Source organism: Nerophis ophidion, linkage group LG16, assembly GCF_033978795.1.
Source record: "Nerophis ophidion isolate RoL-2023_Sa linkage group LG16, RoL_Noph_v1.0, whole genome shotgun sequence".
NCBI lineage: Eukaryota > Metazoa > Chordata > Actinopteri > Syngnathiformes > Syngnathidae > Nerophis > Nerophis ophidion.
The window spans coordinates 19,092,135-19,110,161 of NC_084626.1; the positions used below are offsets into that span (position 1 = coordinate 19,092,135).

Genomic DNA, 18,027 nt, shown 5'->3' on the forward strand with positions numbered 1-18,027 from the left:
CAGGACTACTCAGGACCTTCGTATTGTGAGGCACATGCACTAATCCCCGTCCTACCGTGTTGCACTAACTGTAAGTGTATCTTGTGTTTTTTATGTTGATTTAATAAAAAATAAAAAAATAAAAAATAAATAAATCAATAAATAAACACTTTACAGTTTTCTGTGGACCATAATTAATCATTGGAAGTGGGACAGGTCGCTTTAGATCATGGGTGTCAAACTCTGGTCCGCCGTGTAATTTCATTTGGCCTTTGAGGCAATATCAAATTAACATTAGAGCTGGCCCGCCGGCATTACACAGCGGCAGTGCCGCTGTAACACCGCATTCACTGCTAATACTCATACTTGCTAACCTTCCGGATTTTCCCGGGAGACTCACAAATTTCAGTACCCCACCCGAAAATCTCCAGAGGGCAACCATTTTCCCGAATTTCTCCCGAACAACAAAATTGGGGGCGTGCCTTTTAGGCACTACCTTTAGCGTCCTCTACAACCTTTCGTCCGCTTTTCTTACATAGAGACAGCGTGCCGGCCAAGTCACATAAGATGTGTGGGAATTACACACACATAAGTGAATGCGAGGCATACTTGGTCAACAGCCATACCGGTCACACTGAGGGTGGCCGTATAAATAACTTTAACACATATGCGCCACACTGTGAACCCACACCAAACAAGAATTACAATCACATTTCTGGAGAACATCCGCACCGTTACACAACATAAACACAGCAGAACAAATACCCAGAATCCTTTGCAGCACTAACTCTTCCGGGACGCTACAATATACACCCCGCTCCGCTCCCCGCTACCACCCAACCCCGCCCACCTCAGGTTGCCTCAGATCAAAGCCTGAGCCCCGACATTAATGAACTAGCATCCAAGAAAAGATGCCAGGTATCTGGCTTGGGCACATCAGATTAGATCAGTGTGTCGCAAACTAAGCAGTTAAAAAGCCTGAATGGTTGATTAATTCATTGTTATTTTATTTTTAAATTTATTAGCCTGTGGAAAAAGTTAATGTTGATATTTACCTCAGAAGGTTGTAAATAGAAAAGAGGCATTCAATTTTTAATTTAAATGTTATTTAATATGCCATTGATGTTTTTTCGTTTGTTTTTTGAAAGTTGATTTTGCGCTATTAAGTAATATAAGCGTTGCTTGTTCCATATTCCGGTGTTTTTCAACCTTTTTTAAGCCAAGGCACATTGTTTTCATTGAAAAAATCCCGAGGCAGACCACCAGCAGAAAACATAACAAAAATGAAAGTCAGTAGCCGATATTGACAATAAAAAGTCATTCTCGCAATTGTTGGATATGAATTTAAACCCTAACCAAGCATGTGTCACTATAGCTCTTGTCTCAAAGTAGGTGTACTGTCACCACCTGTCACATCACGCCGTGACTTATTTGGAGTTTTTTTGGTGATTTTGTGTGGTCCTCGTCTTGCGCTCCTATTTTTGTGTTTTTTCCTGTTTTGTTGGTATTTTCCTGTAGCAGTTTGATGTCTTCCTTGAACGCTATTCCCCGCATCTGCTTTATTTTCGCAACCAAGACTATTTAAGTTGTGCGGACGCTATCCTTCTTGGTGGGAACATTGTTGATTGTCATGTCATGTACGGACGTACTTTGTGGACGCCGTCTGCTCCCCACGCTGTAAGTCTTTGCTGTCGTCCAGCATTCTGTTTTTGTTTACTTTGCAACCTTAAGCTTCAATGCTTTTTCTGAGCGGCCCTCGCCTTTTGTTTTTTTTGGTTTTAGCATTAGGTATCTTTTTACCTGCACCCTGCCTCCCTCATATTGTGATCACGACAGACAAACCATGTTCCCGACATCTTTAAATAATTAGCTAGCTGCTGCCACCTACTGATATGGAAGAGTATTACAAGGTTAATCTGCCGAGCTTTGGACAACACAGACACCAAACAACGACACATTATTTTCGGGTTATAATTACTGGTTTGCAAAAAAATATTTTTAACCCAATTAGGTGAAATTACATAATCACCCACGGCACACCAGACTGTATATCACGGCACACTAGTGTGCCGCGGCACAGTGGTTGAAAAACACTGCCATATTCAGTGTTAAAGCAAATCAGTGTACCAATCTGAGCAATAATTAACGTTTTATTCATGCACTTTCTCTTGCTACTTCATGGCTTGAATGTTTGATTAATTCAATCAATGTTTACTTATATAGCCCTAAATCACTAGTGTCTCAAAGGGCTGCACAAACGACAACACAAACCACTATGACATCCTCGGTAGGCCCACATAAGGGTAAGGAAAACTCACACCCAGTGGGACGTCGGTGACAATGATGACCCAGTGGGATGTCGGTGACAATGATGACTATGAGAACCTTGGAGAGGACCACATATGTGGGGAACTTTGTATTTGAGTTTGCTTTAGACCATGGGTGTGAAACTCTGGCTCGCCGTGTAATTTCATTTGGCCCGAGGCAATATTAAATTAACATTAGAACTGGCCCGCCGGTGTTATACAGCGGTGGTGCCGCTGTAAAACCGCATTCACCACTAATACTAATACTTGCCAACCCTCCTGATTTTCCCGGGAGACTCCCGGAGTTCAGTGTCCCTCCCGAAATTTCTACCTGGGCAACTATTCTCCCGATTTCCACCCAGACAACCATATTGGGGCGTGCCTTAAAGGCACTGCCATTACCGTCCTCTACAAAATGTTGCCACGCCTGTTTTTCCTCCATACAAACAGCGTCTCGGCCCAGTCACATAATATATGCGGCTCTACACACACACAAGTGAATGCAAGTCATACTTGGTCAACAGCCATACAGGTCACATTGAGGGTGGCCGTATAAACAACTTTATCTCTGTTACAAATATGCGCCACGCTGGCAACCCACACCAAACAAGAATCACAAACACATTTCGGGAGAACATCCGCACCGTACACAACATAAACACAACAGAACAAATACCCAGAACCCCTTGCAGCACCAACTCTTCCGGGACGCTACACTAAACACACCCCGCTTCCCCCTACCCTCCCATCTCAACCCCGCCCACCTCATTGTTATTTCATTTTCAAATGTATTAGCCTGTGGAAAAAGTTAATGTTGATATTTACCTCAGAAGGCTGCAAATATAAGAGGCATTAAATGTTTTATTTAAATTGTATTTAATATACCATTGATGTTTTTTCGTTTTTTTTGTGAAAGTTGATTTTGCACTATTAAGTTACGTAAGCGTTGCTTGTTCCATATTCAGTGGTAAAGCAAATCAGTGTAGCAAACTGAGCAATAATCAACGTTTTATTCATGCACTTTCTCTTGCTACTTCAAGGCTTGAATGTTTGATTCATTCATTATTGTTATTTATTTTCAAATGTATTATTAGCCTGTGGAAAATGTTTATTTTGATATTTACCTCAGAAGGCTGCAAATAGAAAAAACGTGTTCCATTTTTATTTAAATTGTATTTGACATGTCATTGATATTTTTAAAATATTATTATTATTATTATTATTATTATTTGAAACTCGATTTTGCATGTCACTATAAAGTTATGTAAGCCTTGATTGTTCAATATTCAATGCACAGGGTCCTTATTAAAAGGTTAATTTGTTCAACTTTAGCCCGGGGCTTTGTTCAGTTTAAAATTTTGGCCCACTCTGTATTTGAGTTTGACACCCCTGCTTTAGATGGATGGAACATACATATATCGCTGCCAAGATTGCTATTGCAAAAGTGTGAACATTTTATTGTTGTAAATGGAACGCAACTTTTCAGAATTCCGACATAATAAAAGAGCAGAGGCGCTTCCTCTGGCCGTGACGTCACTTACTGACGTCATGCGGATTTTTTTTTAAACAAGCAGCATTGTATAGCCATACATAGAGAAATGGGCGCTAAATCTAAAATTAACGTCAATAAAGTGTAAAAGCACACGAAATAATTTGTGAAGCGAGGTTCGATTTTACTTGGCGATATTTTCATAGATTACTTAGCTTTACATAGCAATACATACATGCTTCAACGTTGGTCGTACAGAGCCATGCTACGTGTTAGCATGCTAGCTAGCCCAGAGTGGAAGCAGGGCACTTCGCACTTTTGATGCCATCCCGGCAAATATGTCGTCGCTTTTAATTGTGTCAGTGCGATGTTTTGAAACAGTGCAATGCCACTAGTGTACGGTATATAACTGTTCAGCCGTCTTTACTTAGTTAGATAGCGCCACGCAGCTAAGGCTGGTAGGTTGCTTTGACAGTGATCGCCGTGAAAGCGGGCAATGACCTGCTAGCATGCAGTTAGCTTCTGTTAGCTGGCGGGTTTAGCACGTCTTCGTTCTCATGACAGAGAACTTTTGTCCCTCAGCGCCCGTCCACGCTTTCAGTTAACGTTACGTTTCAGGCACAATGGCGCCCCGCTTACAGTTAGAGAAGGCGGCTTGGCGTTGGGTGGAAAGTGTAAGACCAGAAGATATCAGCCAGGAGCACATCGAGCTAGCATACCGCATCAGTCTTCCGGCCTGCAAGAGAGGAACCTGCAGGTACTAACATTTTGTTTGTGGAGGAAAGAAAATAGATTGCAGTAATCGTTTAAGTCTCGCATGGATGTGTGCTTGGACAACACCAGCATGTTTTAATTTTTGCATTCTTTCCAATCCTTGTAGTGGAGGATATGTCACTCTATAATGCGACATTTCATCAAATGACATCAATAAACATCACTTCAGCCTGTTTAAGAAAAATGCACAAGTATCACATATTGTTGACGTGTTACTCTGTTTCTTAAGTGGATTATTAACTTGGAAACGTACTGTATTTTCTATTATGTGCCACATATTCACATGTTCATTGTTGGGTGTGTATTCATACTGTGACTTGTCATGTGGTGTAAAATGTGGTTTGTACTCATGCTGTGACTTTTCAGGAGGAACTGCAAAGGAAACCCCAACTGTCTTGTTGGTATTGGTGAACAGGCGTGGCTTGGAGACATTGATGAAAATGCTTTCCACAATATCGATGATCCAAATTCAGAGCGTAGGGATAAGGTACTTTTGTCACCATCTTAATTCATTTTACTCTGTTTAGATACTTGATCCTGAAGGGAAATCAAACATACAGTAGTGCATATGGTTGCATGATATAGGTCAGTGGTTCTCAACCTTTTTTCAGTGATGTACCCTCTGTGAACATTCTTTTAATTCAAGTACCCCCTAATCAGAGCAATGCATTTTTGGTTGAAAAAAAAGAGCTAAAGAAGTAAAATACGGCACTTTGTCATCAGTTTCTGATTTATTAATTGTATAACAGTGCAAAATATTGCTCATTTTTAGTGGTCTTTCTTGAACTATTTTGAAAAAAAGATATAAAAATAAGTAAAAACTTGTTGAAAAATAAACAAGTGATTCAATTATAAATAAAGATTTCTACACATAGAAGTAATCATCAACTTAAAGTGCCCTCTTTGGGGATTGTAATAGAGATCCATCTGGATTCATCAACTTCATTCTAAACATTTCTTCACAAAAAAAAAAAGAAATCTTTAACATCAATATTTATGGAACATGTCCACAAAAAATCTAGCTGTCAACACTGAATATTGCATTGTTGCATTTTTTTCCGCAGTTTATGAACTTACATTCATATTTTGTTGAAGTATTATTCAATAAATATATTAATAAATGATTTTTGCATTGTTGCTATTTTTAGAATATTTTTTAAAAATCTCACGTACCCCTTGGCATACCTTCAAGTACCCCCAGGGGTACGCGTACCCCCATTTGAGAACCACTGATATAGGTGACATACAATATAAACTTTTGTCACTATCATCATATTATGATAACCAATCAAAGTTAATTTATACAGCCCTAAATCACGAGTGTCTCAAAGGGCTGCACAAGCCACAACAACATACTTGGCTCAGATACCACATCAGGAAAATAAAAAACTCAACCTAATGGGATACAATGAGAAACCTTGGACGGGACAGCAGATGTCGAGTGGATCTAGTTAATAGTGTGAGAGTCCAGTCCATAGTGGGGCCAGCAGGGGATCATCTTGAGTGGAGACAATTCAGCAGCGCATAGACATCCTCAACAGATAAGTGGTCCACCCCGGGTTCTGACTTTGAACAGCTAGCGCGTCATCTGTGGTCACCTAATAACCTCTCCACGCAGGAGAAGGGGAGAAGAGCAGAAAAGAGACGGCAGATTAACTGGTCTAAAAGGGGGGTCTATTTAAAGGCTAGTGTATACAAATTAGTTTTAAGATCGGACTTAAATGCTTCTACTGAGGTAGCATCTCTAACTGTTGCCGATAGAGATTCCAGAGTACTGGAGCCCGAATACAAAAATGCATGTTAATAACACATACAAGCTGTGTCCCTCATATTTGACAGCAGCAATTGGACGCTATAGGCAATGTAGTGTCTTTGCTAGTGAAATTACTAACTATTAATCACCTCAACGGCGGAAAATTTAAGTATGTTTCGAAAGTAGCATTATCAGTGGGGGACAAGATATAGCTTAACATTACGGTGTGTAGTGTATGGTATAGGAGCATACAATAAGCTATGCTAACTGCTAAACTAGAGCTCTTGAATGTACAACCATGTGCAATGTCTGCAAAACCCGAGTTTTTAAACATTAATTTTGGCATCAAAATATCACTTGCACGTTTTTTAATGAAATATCAAAATAAAATCTCTAAACAAAATGTGTCGGATGATCACCTCAGCTGCAGGTACTCGCCGTACTGAATCGCAGGAAAGGGAGACGATCAGGTGTGCCCAGACAAGCTTGTTCGTTAGCATAATCTAGTTATTTTACGAGTCGTTGTCTGTGTTTTCTCTCAGAGCCACGATTTTGACGGCTCTCTACTTTACTGCTAGTCATATTTTGATGATTACAATTCACAGTTAGTTTCAAACCAGTTGTATTTCTAAGGCATTTATTAGTAGCCAGCGAGAAGGTATATTTTTGACCTTGTGGATGATAAAATGAGGTCACAACACCTGACGTATATTACCCAAGGGGGCGTGGCTATAGGATAGAGTTGCCAAATGGGAAATGTTTTTTAAGCTCTTTGCATGCATGTTATAGAATTTACATTATATTTTCAATTATAATAATGTTATTAATTATCTACTAAAAACTAATTCTGTGGTACATTACATGGGACATGTCTGTGTCAAAAAGACACCTAATATAAAGGTAAAATATAGTGTACAAATCCACCCAATTGCAGGAAATGTAGTCTGAGTTTCAAAATGTTCTTTTAGGTCTTGCATGGCAGCACTTCGTGGCGATAGAAATGTTGTTCTTTTTTTCTGAAAGGGTGCTCGCATGCCTGAATGTAAGCAGGGATGGGTGGATCAATACAAATATTGACACTAACAATACCAAGTACTAATGATTTAAACAAGGACAAATAGTAGTTTTTTCTTACATTTAGTTATTTTTCTCAAAATATTGTTTGTAATAAAGGGAAATATTTTAAGTATGAAATTTATATTGTTCCATCGTCATCCTGTGTTTGTTCATAATTGTGATCAGAAATTAAATCGTTCAGTGATATCTAAAATTTTAAGTATCAGCCTTGGTATGACCAATACTGACCTTGTAACGTGGTATTGGATCGATACTCAAATTTTTAGTATCAAATGTATTGTAGAAGAATGAGTGCTTATTACATTTTAAAAGCTGTGTAGACAATACCATGCTAAAACAAAGTAACCAGATATTGTGGTGAATTAACAAGAAATATAATAACAGTTTTATAACCGTAAATGAAGTAATGTCAATACATACGTCAGCTGATTAATTAAGAGCCTTTATAACAAATTTTGAAATAGTTCTATTATCATTTATATGCCAAACAATATATTTTGATTTCTTCTGTTATCGCAGGAGGCTGCAATATGTTAAGCAATACGATTTTCAAATATTGCGCATCGCTAGCAGCATATTAGACAGAACAATAAACAATCCATTTGACCAATTGATTGTTGTGTAGCCTATCAGTCTTGGTGATCGTATTGCAAGGAAGAGGTTTGAAAAAGTTACTTTGTTTCTGTCTCCTCAGAACACATTTGTTGGTTTGACTAACCTTGGTGCAACCTGTTACGTCAACACTTTCCTGCAAGTATGGTTTCACAACCTCGAGTTGCGGAGGAGCCTCTATCAATGCTACAATTCCAGAGCACAAGAACATAAAACAGAAATGGGTATGACTAATTGCTTCAATTGATTGATATTATTTCTCATGGATGCTGTATGTTTGTATTTTACACAGTCTGACAATAAGGGCCGCACGGTACGGCAAACAATGTCGATCATGATTTCAATTTTCAGAAATCAGATCGTGGATCTACGTAACAATTTGTTCACACATATGTTCGTTTTGTAGACAATATATTTTTCAACTACTGTCTTTCTTGTGGTTGCTTTGATAAAATAATAATAATCAATCAATCAATCAATGTTTACTTATATAGCCCTAAATCACAATTGTCAGAAAAGGGCTGCAAGAGCCACAACGACATCAGAGGTACAGAGCCCACATAAGGGCAAGGAAATACTCACTCCAGTGGGACGTCAACGTGAATGATTATGAGAAACCTTGGAGAGGACCGCATATGTGGGCAACCCGCTCGCCCTCTAGTATTATAGGATCTGTTTGCATTATTAAGCTGCAAAAAGGGCCGTCCCCTCCTGTTCCTGACTGATGCAAACTGCTAGGTTTTGTAAACACACTGTCAGCTCTTGAGTCCTCTCTAATTGACTTTGCTGTAGGCAACTGGAGTGGTACATGAAAGGAGTCTGAGCATCATTTCTTGTATGGCTTGCCACCCTGTCGATCTTCAGGACTCAACCGGTCGACCGCCAAATTATTAGAAAAAAAAGTAATAACATGACATCAGTGACACCCCCACACATAAAGTGACCAACAGACACGCCAAAAGACAATCATTTTAACCCCTGAACACACACACACACTCACATGCCTCGCCTCTCCTTAGCCTCACATCCTGCCACTCTCAACTCCGTGGCCACGCACCCCGAGCACGGCCACACACGACACCCACTCGACTGACTGTTGCAACACATCAGACTTTTTCCAGCATCCAACATTAAACAACTTTTCCCTCAACCACGGCCATCATCGCTCACCTGCGTCTGGACAAGCCAAATAATGGAGTCTGCGAACGTTGCTCTAAAGTACACGTTTTGTGTTATGTATGTATGTATGTATATATATATATATATATATATATATATATGTATGTGTATATATATATATATATATATATATATATATATATATATATATATATATATATATATGTATATGTATGTATATATATATATATAAATATATATATATATATATATATATATATATATATATATATATATATATATATATATATATATATATGTATGTATATATATATATATATATATATATATATATATATATATATATGTATGTATATATATATAAATATATACACACATATATATATATGTATATGTATGTATATATATATATATATATATATATATATATATGTATGTATATATATATATATATAAATATATACACACATATATATATGTATATGTATGTATATATATATATATATAAATATATACACACAGATATGTATGTATCTGTGTGTGTGTGTGTGTGTGTGTGTGGCTGTGCTCGGGGATTACTCAAAAATAACTCCCATTTCGTCTTCGCCATTACTGATAATCCCTTTGTGATGGCTACGTCAAAAAGTACAAGAAAAAGCAAAGCTTTTCTGGCATTAATCCTGGTTATGTTTTGAAATTGTCTGCTGAAGTTATACAGTATGTTTTTAGGTTTCCGACGTGCAATCCTGACAGATATGTTGTCTTTTTCAGATTATGAGCCTCAGTCCATTTGTGAACATCTGCAATATCTGTTTGCACTACTACAGAATAGCAACAGGAAATACATTGACCCTTCGGGGCTGGTCAAAGCTCTTGGCCTGGACACAGGGCAGCAGCAAGTAAAACAGCCTTGACTCGCACTTGAACTGTATTAGAACTCTGCAGGCTTTGCAAAGCACTCACTGCAGACTTTACTCTCTCAGGACGCCCAGGAGTTTTCAAAGCTTTTCTTGTCCCTTTTGGAGGACACACTTTCAAAGCAGAAGGACTCCACACTGCAAAATGTCATTCAGCAGCAGTTCTGTGGACAGTTCTCCTACGTGACTGTGTAAGAAATTTCACTATTTAAGGATGGATTGTTTACGGCAACATAAAAAAAAGTCATTTTTTTTGCAGTGACTATGTTGTCATTTTTAAGATGTAACCAGTGTGGGCGATCGTCTGCGCTGCCGTCCAGATTCTACGAACTGGAACTGAACATCCAGGGCCACAAGAACTTGACAGAGTGTGTCACGGAGTTCCTGAAGGTGGGTTACTGCGGTATGAAGGAATGTAAGTCGTTCTTGTAGTCCTGTATGGTGACAATATGTAACACAACATGGACACAGACTTGCTGTTTTACCCCTGGGGAAGAAAATACAAATGAGTTGGGATTTGCATTCTGTTTGTAAAGGTGGAATGGATTCAATGCTAACAATTTGTTGTTTCTACTTTGAAGGAGGAGAAGTTGGATGAAGACAACCGTTATTTCTGTGAGAGCTGTCAGAGTAAACAGAGTGCTACCCGGAGGATCAGACTGCACAGTCTTCCTCCTACCCTCAACCTGCAGCTCATGCGCTTTGTCTTTGATAGGTTGGTCACAGCTTTCTTCTCTGCCATGCAAAACACAGATACAACTTTTGTTAGTATTAGCGAAAACTCAACTGAAAGCAGTCTCTGCGTACAGGCACAGCTCAAATAGTCGCTTGCCGTCTGAATGAAAGGAAAAGCCAAAATGGTTGAAACTGACAAAATTCAATAACAATAGAAGCTACAAAGTCTGTAGGAGACAAATCATACATATCTTTTTAGCAAAACATATCCATACAGAGAAAATAATGGTTTTGCTACTGTAAAACATTATTTAAACTTGCTTATTTTACAAGGCTGCACAATCTGAAATCTTAAATCCATCAAGGCATTCTGCAGACAAAAGTATTATGCAGCGTCAGAAAACTTGGTCTCATTTACATGTCATAAGTCCTTCAACAGGATAACGACCCAAAGTACTCAAGAATGTTCAACAATTAGACTACTCTGAAGGCTTCTTGTATGAGCTGTGGCTTCAAAAACATTTGAACATCTGTGAATACTATAGAAACCTGTAGTCTGGAAAATACATCAAACCTGACGGAGTAGGACACATTACCTGTGGACAGGTGCAGAATTCTCATTTGGAGTTACATGAAGCACTTGACTGCAGAAATTCAAAAGGTTCTGTAACTAATTAGGTCAATAGTGCCATCATCTTTGTCCAGTCCAATTTCATATTTTATTTCTCTTTAGCTCTTCTGAATCACGACTCAAATGCAAAGTCTGATTTCCATTCCCTAACTTTTAGAACATGTTTAAAAGTTGAAATATTGATGTATGTTGTTAGCTACCTGCTTAGTGAACACTTGTTTGATCTTGTTTCTAGACAAACCGGCCACAAGAAGAAACTCAACACTTACATCAGTTTTCCTGAGCAACTGGACATGGCGCCTTTTTATGAAGTTAAAGAAGGTGCTGAATTACCACTGGAAATGCATAGCTTTTGTATGCTCTGCTGCTTGTCTTTGTGTCTTATAAACCTTCATTATCAGACTACACACTTGTTAAATACCAGAATAGTATTTGAACAAAGTTAAAGAAGACTTTCAGAGTGTGTCATCTTTAAATAAAATGAGTAAACTCTGTTTAATTAACCTTTAAAGCACAAATGATAACATACTTCAATATTTTCCCAAGTCTCTATACATCTTTCAAGCAATCAATCAATCAATGTTTATTTATATAGCCCGAAATCAAAAGTGTCTCATAGGGCTGCACAAGCCACAACGACATCCTCCATTCAGATCGCTGACTGCTCGCTGTTACCTGTCTTGGGAAAAAAGTGAAGTATCATTAGGCAGGAAAAAATATATTTTAAAAAAAACATGTATTTCTTAGATGAGTTTGAAATATCCACTTTGATGGACATTGTACATCAAAAGGTTCAATGCATGAAATACAAATGTATGAAATTAGGCTTATAACAAATGTATCCTACGCATACTGTTAAATGTACTGCAAAAATATTGAGCCTTCTGACTGTTGTTCCCAAATATGATAGCACTAATATTCTAAAAAAAATGCTACATTCTAATAAAAAACATTTACATTGTAATCAGGCGTGAGACAATACATTCACTTTATGAGACGAAACGCAATATTGGGTTCACAAGACAAGACGTTGAAAAATGTAGAATAATGTCAAAGTTATGAAAAGGAAATAATAAATGTTTTTTAGCTTCATCTGTGATTTATCAGATGTAAAGTGTATCACTGATTTGGCTGGAGCAGCTCATCTTGCGGCTGGGTGAATGAATCCAGTCTGTCCTGGGTGCTTTTTTCTGTCGCATATTTGCATCCATGATTGACTGTCTAGCCTGCTTGGACATGATACACATAGTGCTTTCTCTGTGGAACTTAAATGAAGAGAGCTGCCGCATGTCCTCCATGCCATGCTCGCCTAAGCGGTCAAGTCACGCTCTGGTGCAGGGAATACAAAGGCCAACTCTCTTTGCTAGCTCTCGGTTGGTAGTGTGTGCAAAGCAATTACATTTATGTGCAGACATAAAGTTAATGCAAATGAAGATAAAAAAACAACAAGAAAACAAAGTTGTCGCAATACAATAAATGAAAGTCAAGCTATCTATGGCCATTGATGGATGATGTCTAATTTAGTGGACACCTTTACAAATTACAAAATCAATACTCAGAAATGTTAACATGTCTATTGCTCCTGTTTTGTAATTGAATAATTTTTTTCCTCATAAACACCTGGTAATTGGTAAGGATTGTAGGCTTTTGAGTGAGTGTTTTATGGCTCATGCACTGCTTCTTTACAGATACTATACAGTATTCCCAATTTTCCCAATGCTACTTTTTTCTCCAAAAATATTTTTGTGTGTGTCCTTGGGCTGGCTGCTTGTGTAGGTCAGAAGTGTGTGTATGAACTGAGTGCAGTGCTGATCCACCGGGGAATCAGCGCCTACTCTGGACATTACATTGCTCACGTGAAGGATGCTCGTACCAGCGACTGGTATAAATTCAATGATGAGGAAATTGAAAGGATGGAAGGCAAGAAGCTGCAGTTGGGTATAGAAGAAGATATTGGTGAGTGACGTTCATAGGCACTACACAGTAAAACAAAGTCAGCCATCCTAAGTAGTGTCATTATTTCTCATATCCGTTCAAATAACATGATATTCTTAGACATTCACTCTCTCCTTTTTGTTTTTTTTGTCCTCAGCTGAAACAGTGAAGTCTCAGATACGAAAGCCCAAGTGCGGTAAAGGCTTCCACTGCTCCAGAAACGCCTACATGTTGGTCTATAAGATCCAACAAGAGGAGACCCCAGATCCCTCAAAGACCATTGTTGAGGTGCCTGGTGGGTTAGATTTCTTATTTTGAATGTGAATGATCTTTGTAATTAAGTGTCTTTCCCAAGCAAAAACTCAAAATGCATTTAATAATTTCCTCTCAAGGAATGAGCGCAACTTTGAGAAGCCAGCTTTAGTTGTAATAGCACAACTTACAGCAGTGTAAATCTCCGCTTTCTTTTCTGTGGTTTGTTTTTACCTGTCCTGAATCCCAAGAGTTCCTTCAAAGGTTGGTAGACCAAGACAACCACAAATTTGAAGAGTGGTGCAGTGAAATGTCTGACATGAGAAAACAGAGCGTGGATAAGGGAAAAGCCAAGCACGAAGAAGTGACTGAGCTGTACGAGCTATTACCTGCAAGAGACGGTCAGTAAAAACATTCCCCAATCATCTTGGAATCATCTGTTAAATGTGTTGTTTGAGTCAATGCACGACTTAATGCTTGTTTATGCTTCTGCCTCAAAAAATGATTTGCTGTCCTGTAAAGTAATTCTTGGTCATTTGTGTGGTTTACTTTTCCACCACACCTCAAAGTTCAGGGTTGTTTGTTTATCCTGATGTTGAATGTAGAAGTGCTATAGTTCTACTGGCGACTGATGTTCCAGCGTGTGACAAACAAAATCTTGACTATTTAATGTAATTTACCTGCCTTGCACTTGTGTACTCCTTCTATTTTATACATATCCTTCAGTAATAAAAGTGGTTGAGTAATTTTCTCTCCCTCAAGGAACTGTTGATTTTTAAGGTAAATATAAAAGCATGACAACTTTTAACGTGTTCCAACACACTTACGTCACCCAGAGGGAGAAGGAAATATTTGCATTGTTTACCATATATTTATTTATAGGATAGGATACTTTATTCATCCCACAGTGAGTAAATTATGTGGATGCAGTGCAGATTCAAGACGTCCACAAAAAAGGTAAAAACAAGAGGGAAACCTAACGAAGGAGGATATAAAAGTTGTTGCAACCAGCTGCCACTTCAGCGGTGCTACTTTTACATCCAGCAACAAAAGTAAATAACACATATTGCGCACAACGCATTGATAAATAAAACAAAAACACCGTCTTAACACACACATACACCGTGGTGGCCTCTATGGTGTTCTATGAAATAGGCAAACCTGCTGTGTTCAAAGTGGGCCCCCATCCATTTTCTACCACTTGTCCCTCTTGGGGTCACGAGGGTTCTGGAGCTTATCCCAGCTGCACTCAGGCGGAAGGCGGTGTGCATTTGCGGAATATCCATTCATCCATTTATAGCTCTTTTTTTTATCAGGGCCGTGGCACATTTTTATAAATAAAATAAACAAAAAGCTCACCAAAAAATGTAAATGGATCAAAAAGGAAATGTAATGAAAAACGTGAAACATTTATACTACTAATGAATAAAAACACAAGATTTGTCTCAAAGCATATGTCTAACATTTCGTAATACCTTACACCGTTTTATCTTTTTTCATACAAAAAAAAAATGATGTTACAACAGCGCTGTAAGTTAAAGAGATCGGAAAATTAAAACCATTCAGCTCATTCATCAATTTTAGCAGACAATTGATAGAATAAGAAAGTGTGTCCCACTTTTTGTTGATGATAAAATATCAAGCAACAACTGTGTACAATGTGCAAACACTGCAAATTTTTTAAATCTTGTCACAAAATCTTGTCTTATTTCTGGTCAGCCGGTCTAAGATTAGGGCTCATAAATGCACAGCTATGAACATATATGTAATTTAGTTTTAGCCATTTATTATTAGGTGAAACGCCTTAATTTCTCAATTGCTTTTTAACAGAGCAAAAATATACTTAATCTGATTAATTAAAATAAAATTAATTAGAATACTCGATTAATAGACCAGGGTGATTTAGTGGAAATCTGAGTTCCTACGAGAAAAATGGTTTTCTTAATGAAAATGTGTAGAAAAGACATAATCGAAGACATAATAACCAAGAATACTGCTTTCCCTAATAAAGTGACCCTCCATTACTCACCAATGCTTTTTTGTTATCATTACAGAATTCATGTCCAATATGCAATTTTTTGTTCTTCTGAGAAACAAAAAGAGCCGTCTCGTTGTAGTGTTCTGTTTGATGGCACTCATTTATATGTTGGTTTTCTCATGTCCTTGACTACAGGGCAGCCTTATGAATTTATACCTTTGGATTGGTTAAATAAGTGGTTGGATGACTCCACTGCCACAAAGGAAATCGACAACACACACTTTCTGTGTTCTCATGGCAAACTGCATCCCGACAAGGTGGGAGATGTCAAGAGAGTTTCTCAGCTGGCTGGTCAAGTCCTGTACGAGCGTTATGGTGGAGGGCCAAAGTTAGATGGTAAGTATTAGTTTTCCCCAAGGTTTACATCTTTAGGAGTTAGAAAATGGTAGATGCTGATCTTTGCTGTGGGGAAGGCAAAGGTGTACCGGTAATTAGGGCTGGGCGATATGGCCTTTTTTTAATATCTCGATATTTTTAGGCCCTGTCATGATACACGATATATATCGCAATATTTTGCCTCAGCCTTGAATTAACACTTGATACATATAATCACACCAGTATGATGATTCTATGTGTCTACATTAAAGCATTCTTGTTTATACTGCATTAATATATGCTCATTTTAAACTTTCATGCAGAGCCGGAAATCACAACTAAGTCAATTGACCAAAACTGTATTTATTAAACAGTTATTAAGCAGTGGCACAATAATTCATGTCATTTCAAAACAGATAGTCCAAGATTGTCAGACATTTTAAAACAAGCTATGAGTGCTCTTTTGTGCATGATGTCACTAAGATGACATCAAAACAACACTAAACTAAGGCGCACTTTTTGTAAACAACGCCACTATAATAGTTTAAAACAAATAAAGTGCACTTTGGTGCATGATGTCACACAAGATATTTCAATAACTGTCAAATAAAAATGAGATACGTAATAGGAAATCAAATCGCTATGTGGTAGGTTACTGCGGACGTTATCTCCTAATGTTGTTCACTACATTTTTCCTACGGTGTTGATGTGGAAATAGTTGCTTCGGCATTTTGTTGTTGTGGCACCAAATGGAGATGTTGATATGCGGAGTAATCACTCTTCATTCTCTAGCAAGTAACTTTTGAAATGATGCTACATATTAACAGTAATGCTACTTTTTGTAGCAACGCTTTTGCCCCACACTTGACAAATTTTCGGTTGTCTGTTCGACATATTCCCACTTGAAGCCTGTAGTGTAATGCTTGCAGCTAAAAGCAACTGCATGAAAACGTATACTCGAATATCACAATATAGTCATTTTCTATATCGCACAGAGACAAACCTGCGATATATAGAGCAAATCGATATACCGCCCAGCTCTACCAGTAATGTGACCAGAGTAAGAAAAAATGACATGCCAAATAAGGCGGGGAAAATAAACAATTATGTATCAACAGTAGGGCTGTACTGTACATCGGTAATAGTAAAGAATTGCGGTAATTAATGCATTAAAACAATCATATATTGCCTTTGAAAAATACCGGTACTTTTTTGTACATATTAAGTGTGTCAAAACGCGCGGATAGAAGCAGAAACCGTGTGAGGGGGGGGGAAATGGCAAAAAGAAACAGCAATTGGGTTGCAACAATCAATTAAACACTGCACAGTTTGAAAATCCACGATATTTATTTTGTTTGTGTCGTACCCCCTGCCCTGCTCTACACTATCTGTGCAAAAATTCCGCAGCATCCAGTAGAAATAGAAGCCTTTCTTATTTAATGCTGAGTAGTTATGCAACATGTTGACTTAAGACTACCGTGAAAACTTTCAGTACATTGTCTCTGCAGCCGCAACACAGGCACACTTAGTAAAATGTAGGAGACAGTTATTTCATTTTTCAGTCTTTTTAAGATAAACTTGCAATGATATGAATTGCTTAGTGCTTTGGTCAATAACGTTCAACATGTGAGTTCCTCATAACAACCTACGTATGATGGCCACTTTTGATGTTTCCCTTGAGTGATTGCTTGAGGGAGGTTTGACTGTATGACTAATTCATTCGATGATGTCCAAAACAGTCAGAGGTTTCCAAATTCAGCAGTCCTTTGTATTGTGGTGTCATTGTTGCTGAATCTTACTGACTTTATTCCATTAGATTGCATCGTACTTTGTGTTTTTTGACTCAGATGGTAGAGCGGTTGTGGCGGTGTACGTAAAGAAACATTAGAACTACTTTGTGGTTAAAACATTTTTATTTCCTCATAACGTTTTGAAATTTGAATAACTGTATTTGATTAGAACAATTTACATTGCATATTGGCAAAGAGCATCAGAGTAAATATTCCTGATTTAGGGACTATATCTAAATGTAATCTGTTGTCAAACGGAGGTAACACAAATGCAGACATTTATTAACACGATGCATAATTTACAATAAATAACTGTAAAAATAAGTGAACATGAAGGTATAATC

The 18,027-nt window shown here is 37.9% G+C and overlaps 2 protein-coding genes across 4 annotated transcripts in view; one reads left to right on the forward strand and one right to left on the reverse strand.

The window, feature by feature from the left end:
• LOC133535094 (calcium/calmodulin-dependent protein kinase type 1D-like) overlaps positions 1-18,027 on the reverse strand; it is a 510,841-nt gene that overhangs the window by 16,528 nt on the left and 476,286 nt on the right. The window contains exon 1 of one of the 2 annotated variants that reach the window (XM_061874581.1): positions 4,414-4,540. The exons of the other annotated variant lie outside the window; for it this stretch is intronic. The gene's annotated coding sequence lies outside the window, so the exon portion shown is untranslated. Of the gene's footprint in view, positions 1-4,413; positions 4,541-18,027 lie in introns of those variants that run through there. 2 annotated transcript variants of the gene reach the window in all.
• The window catches only part of usp48 (ubiquitin specific peptidase 48), a 35,836-nt gene continuing 21,617 nt past the window's right edge, over positions 3,809-18,027 (forward strand). Inside the window, exons 1-12 of one of the 2 annotated variants that reach the window (XM_061874572.1) lie at positions 3,809-4,531; positions 4,915-5,035; positions 8,073-8,214; positions 9,902-10,029; positions 10,114-10,238; positions 10,329-10,437; positions 10,629-10,762; positions 11,589-11,674; positions 13,130-13,309; positions 13,446-13,583; positions 13,792-13,941; positions 15,714-15,914. In XM_061874572.1, coding sequence (XP_061730556.1) covers positions 4,398-4,531; positions 4,915-5,035; positions 8,073-8,214; positions 9,902-10,029; positions 10,114-10,238; positions 10,329-10,437; positions 10,629-10,762; positions 11,589-11,674; positions 13,130-13,309; positions 13,446-13,583; positions 13,792-13,941; positions 15,714-15,914 — 1,648 coding nt within the window. In that variant the 5' untranslated portion in view covers positions 3,809-4,397. The remainder of the gene's footprint in view (positions 4,532-4,914; positions 5,036-8,072; positions 8,215-9,901; positions 10,030-10,113; positions 10,239-10,328; positions 10,438-10,628; positions 10,763-11,588; positions 11,675-13,129; positions 13,310-13,445; positions 13,584-13,791; positions 13,942-15,713; positions 15,915-18,027) is intronic. The other variant, XM_061874571.1, reaches the window with a different exon arrangement.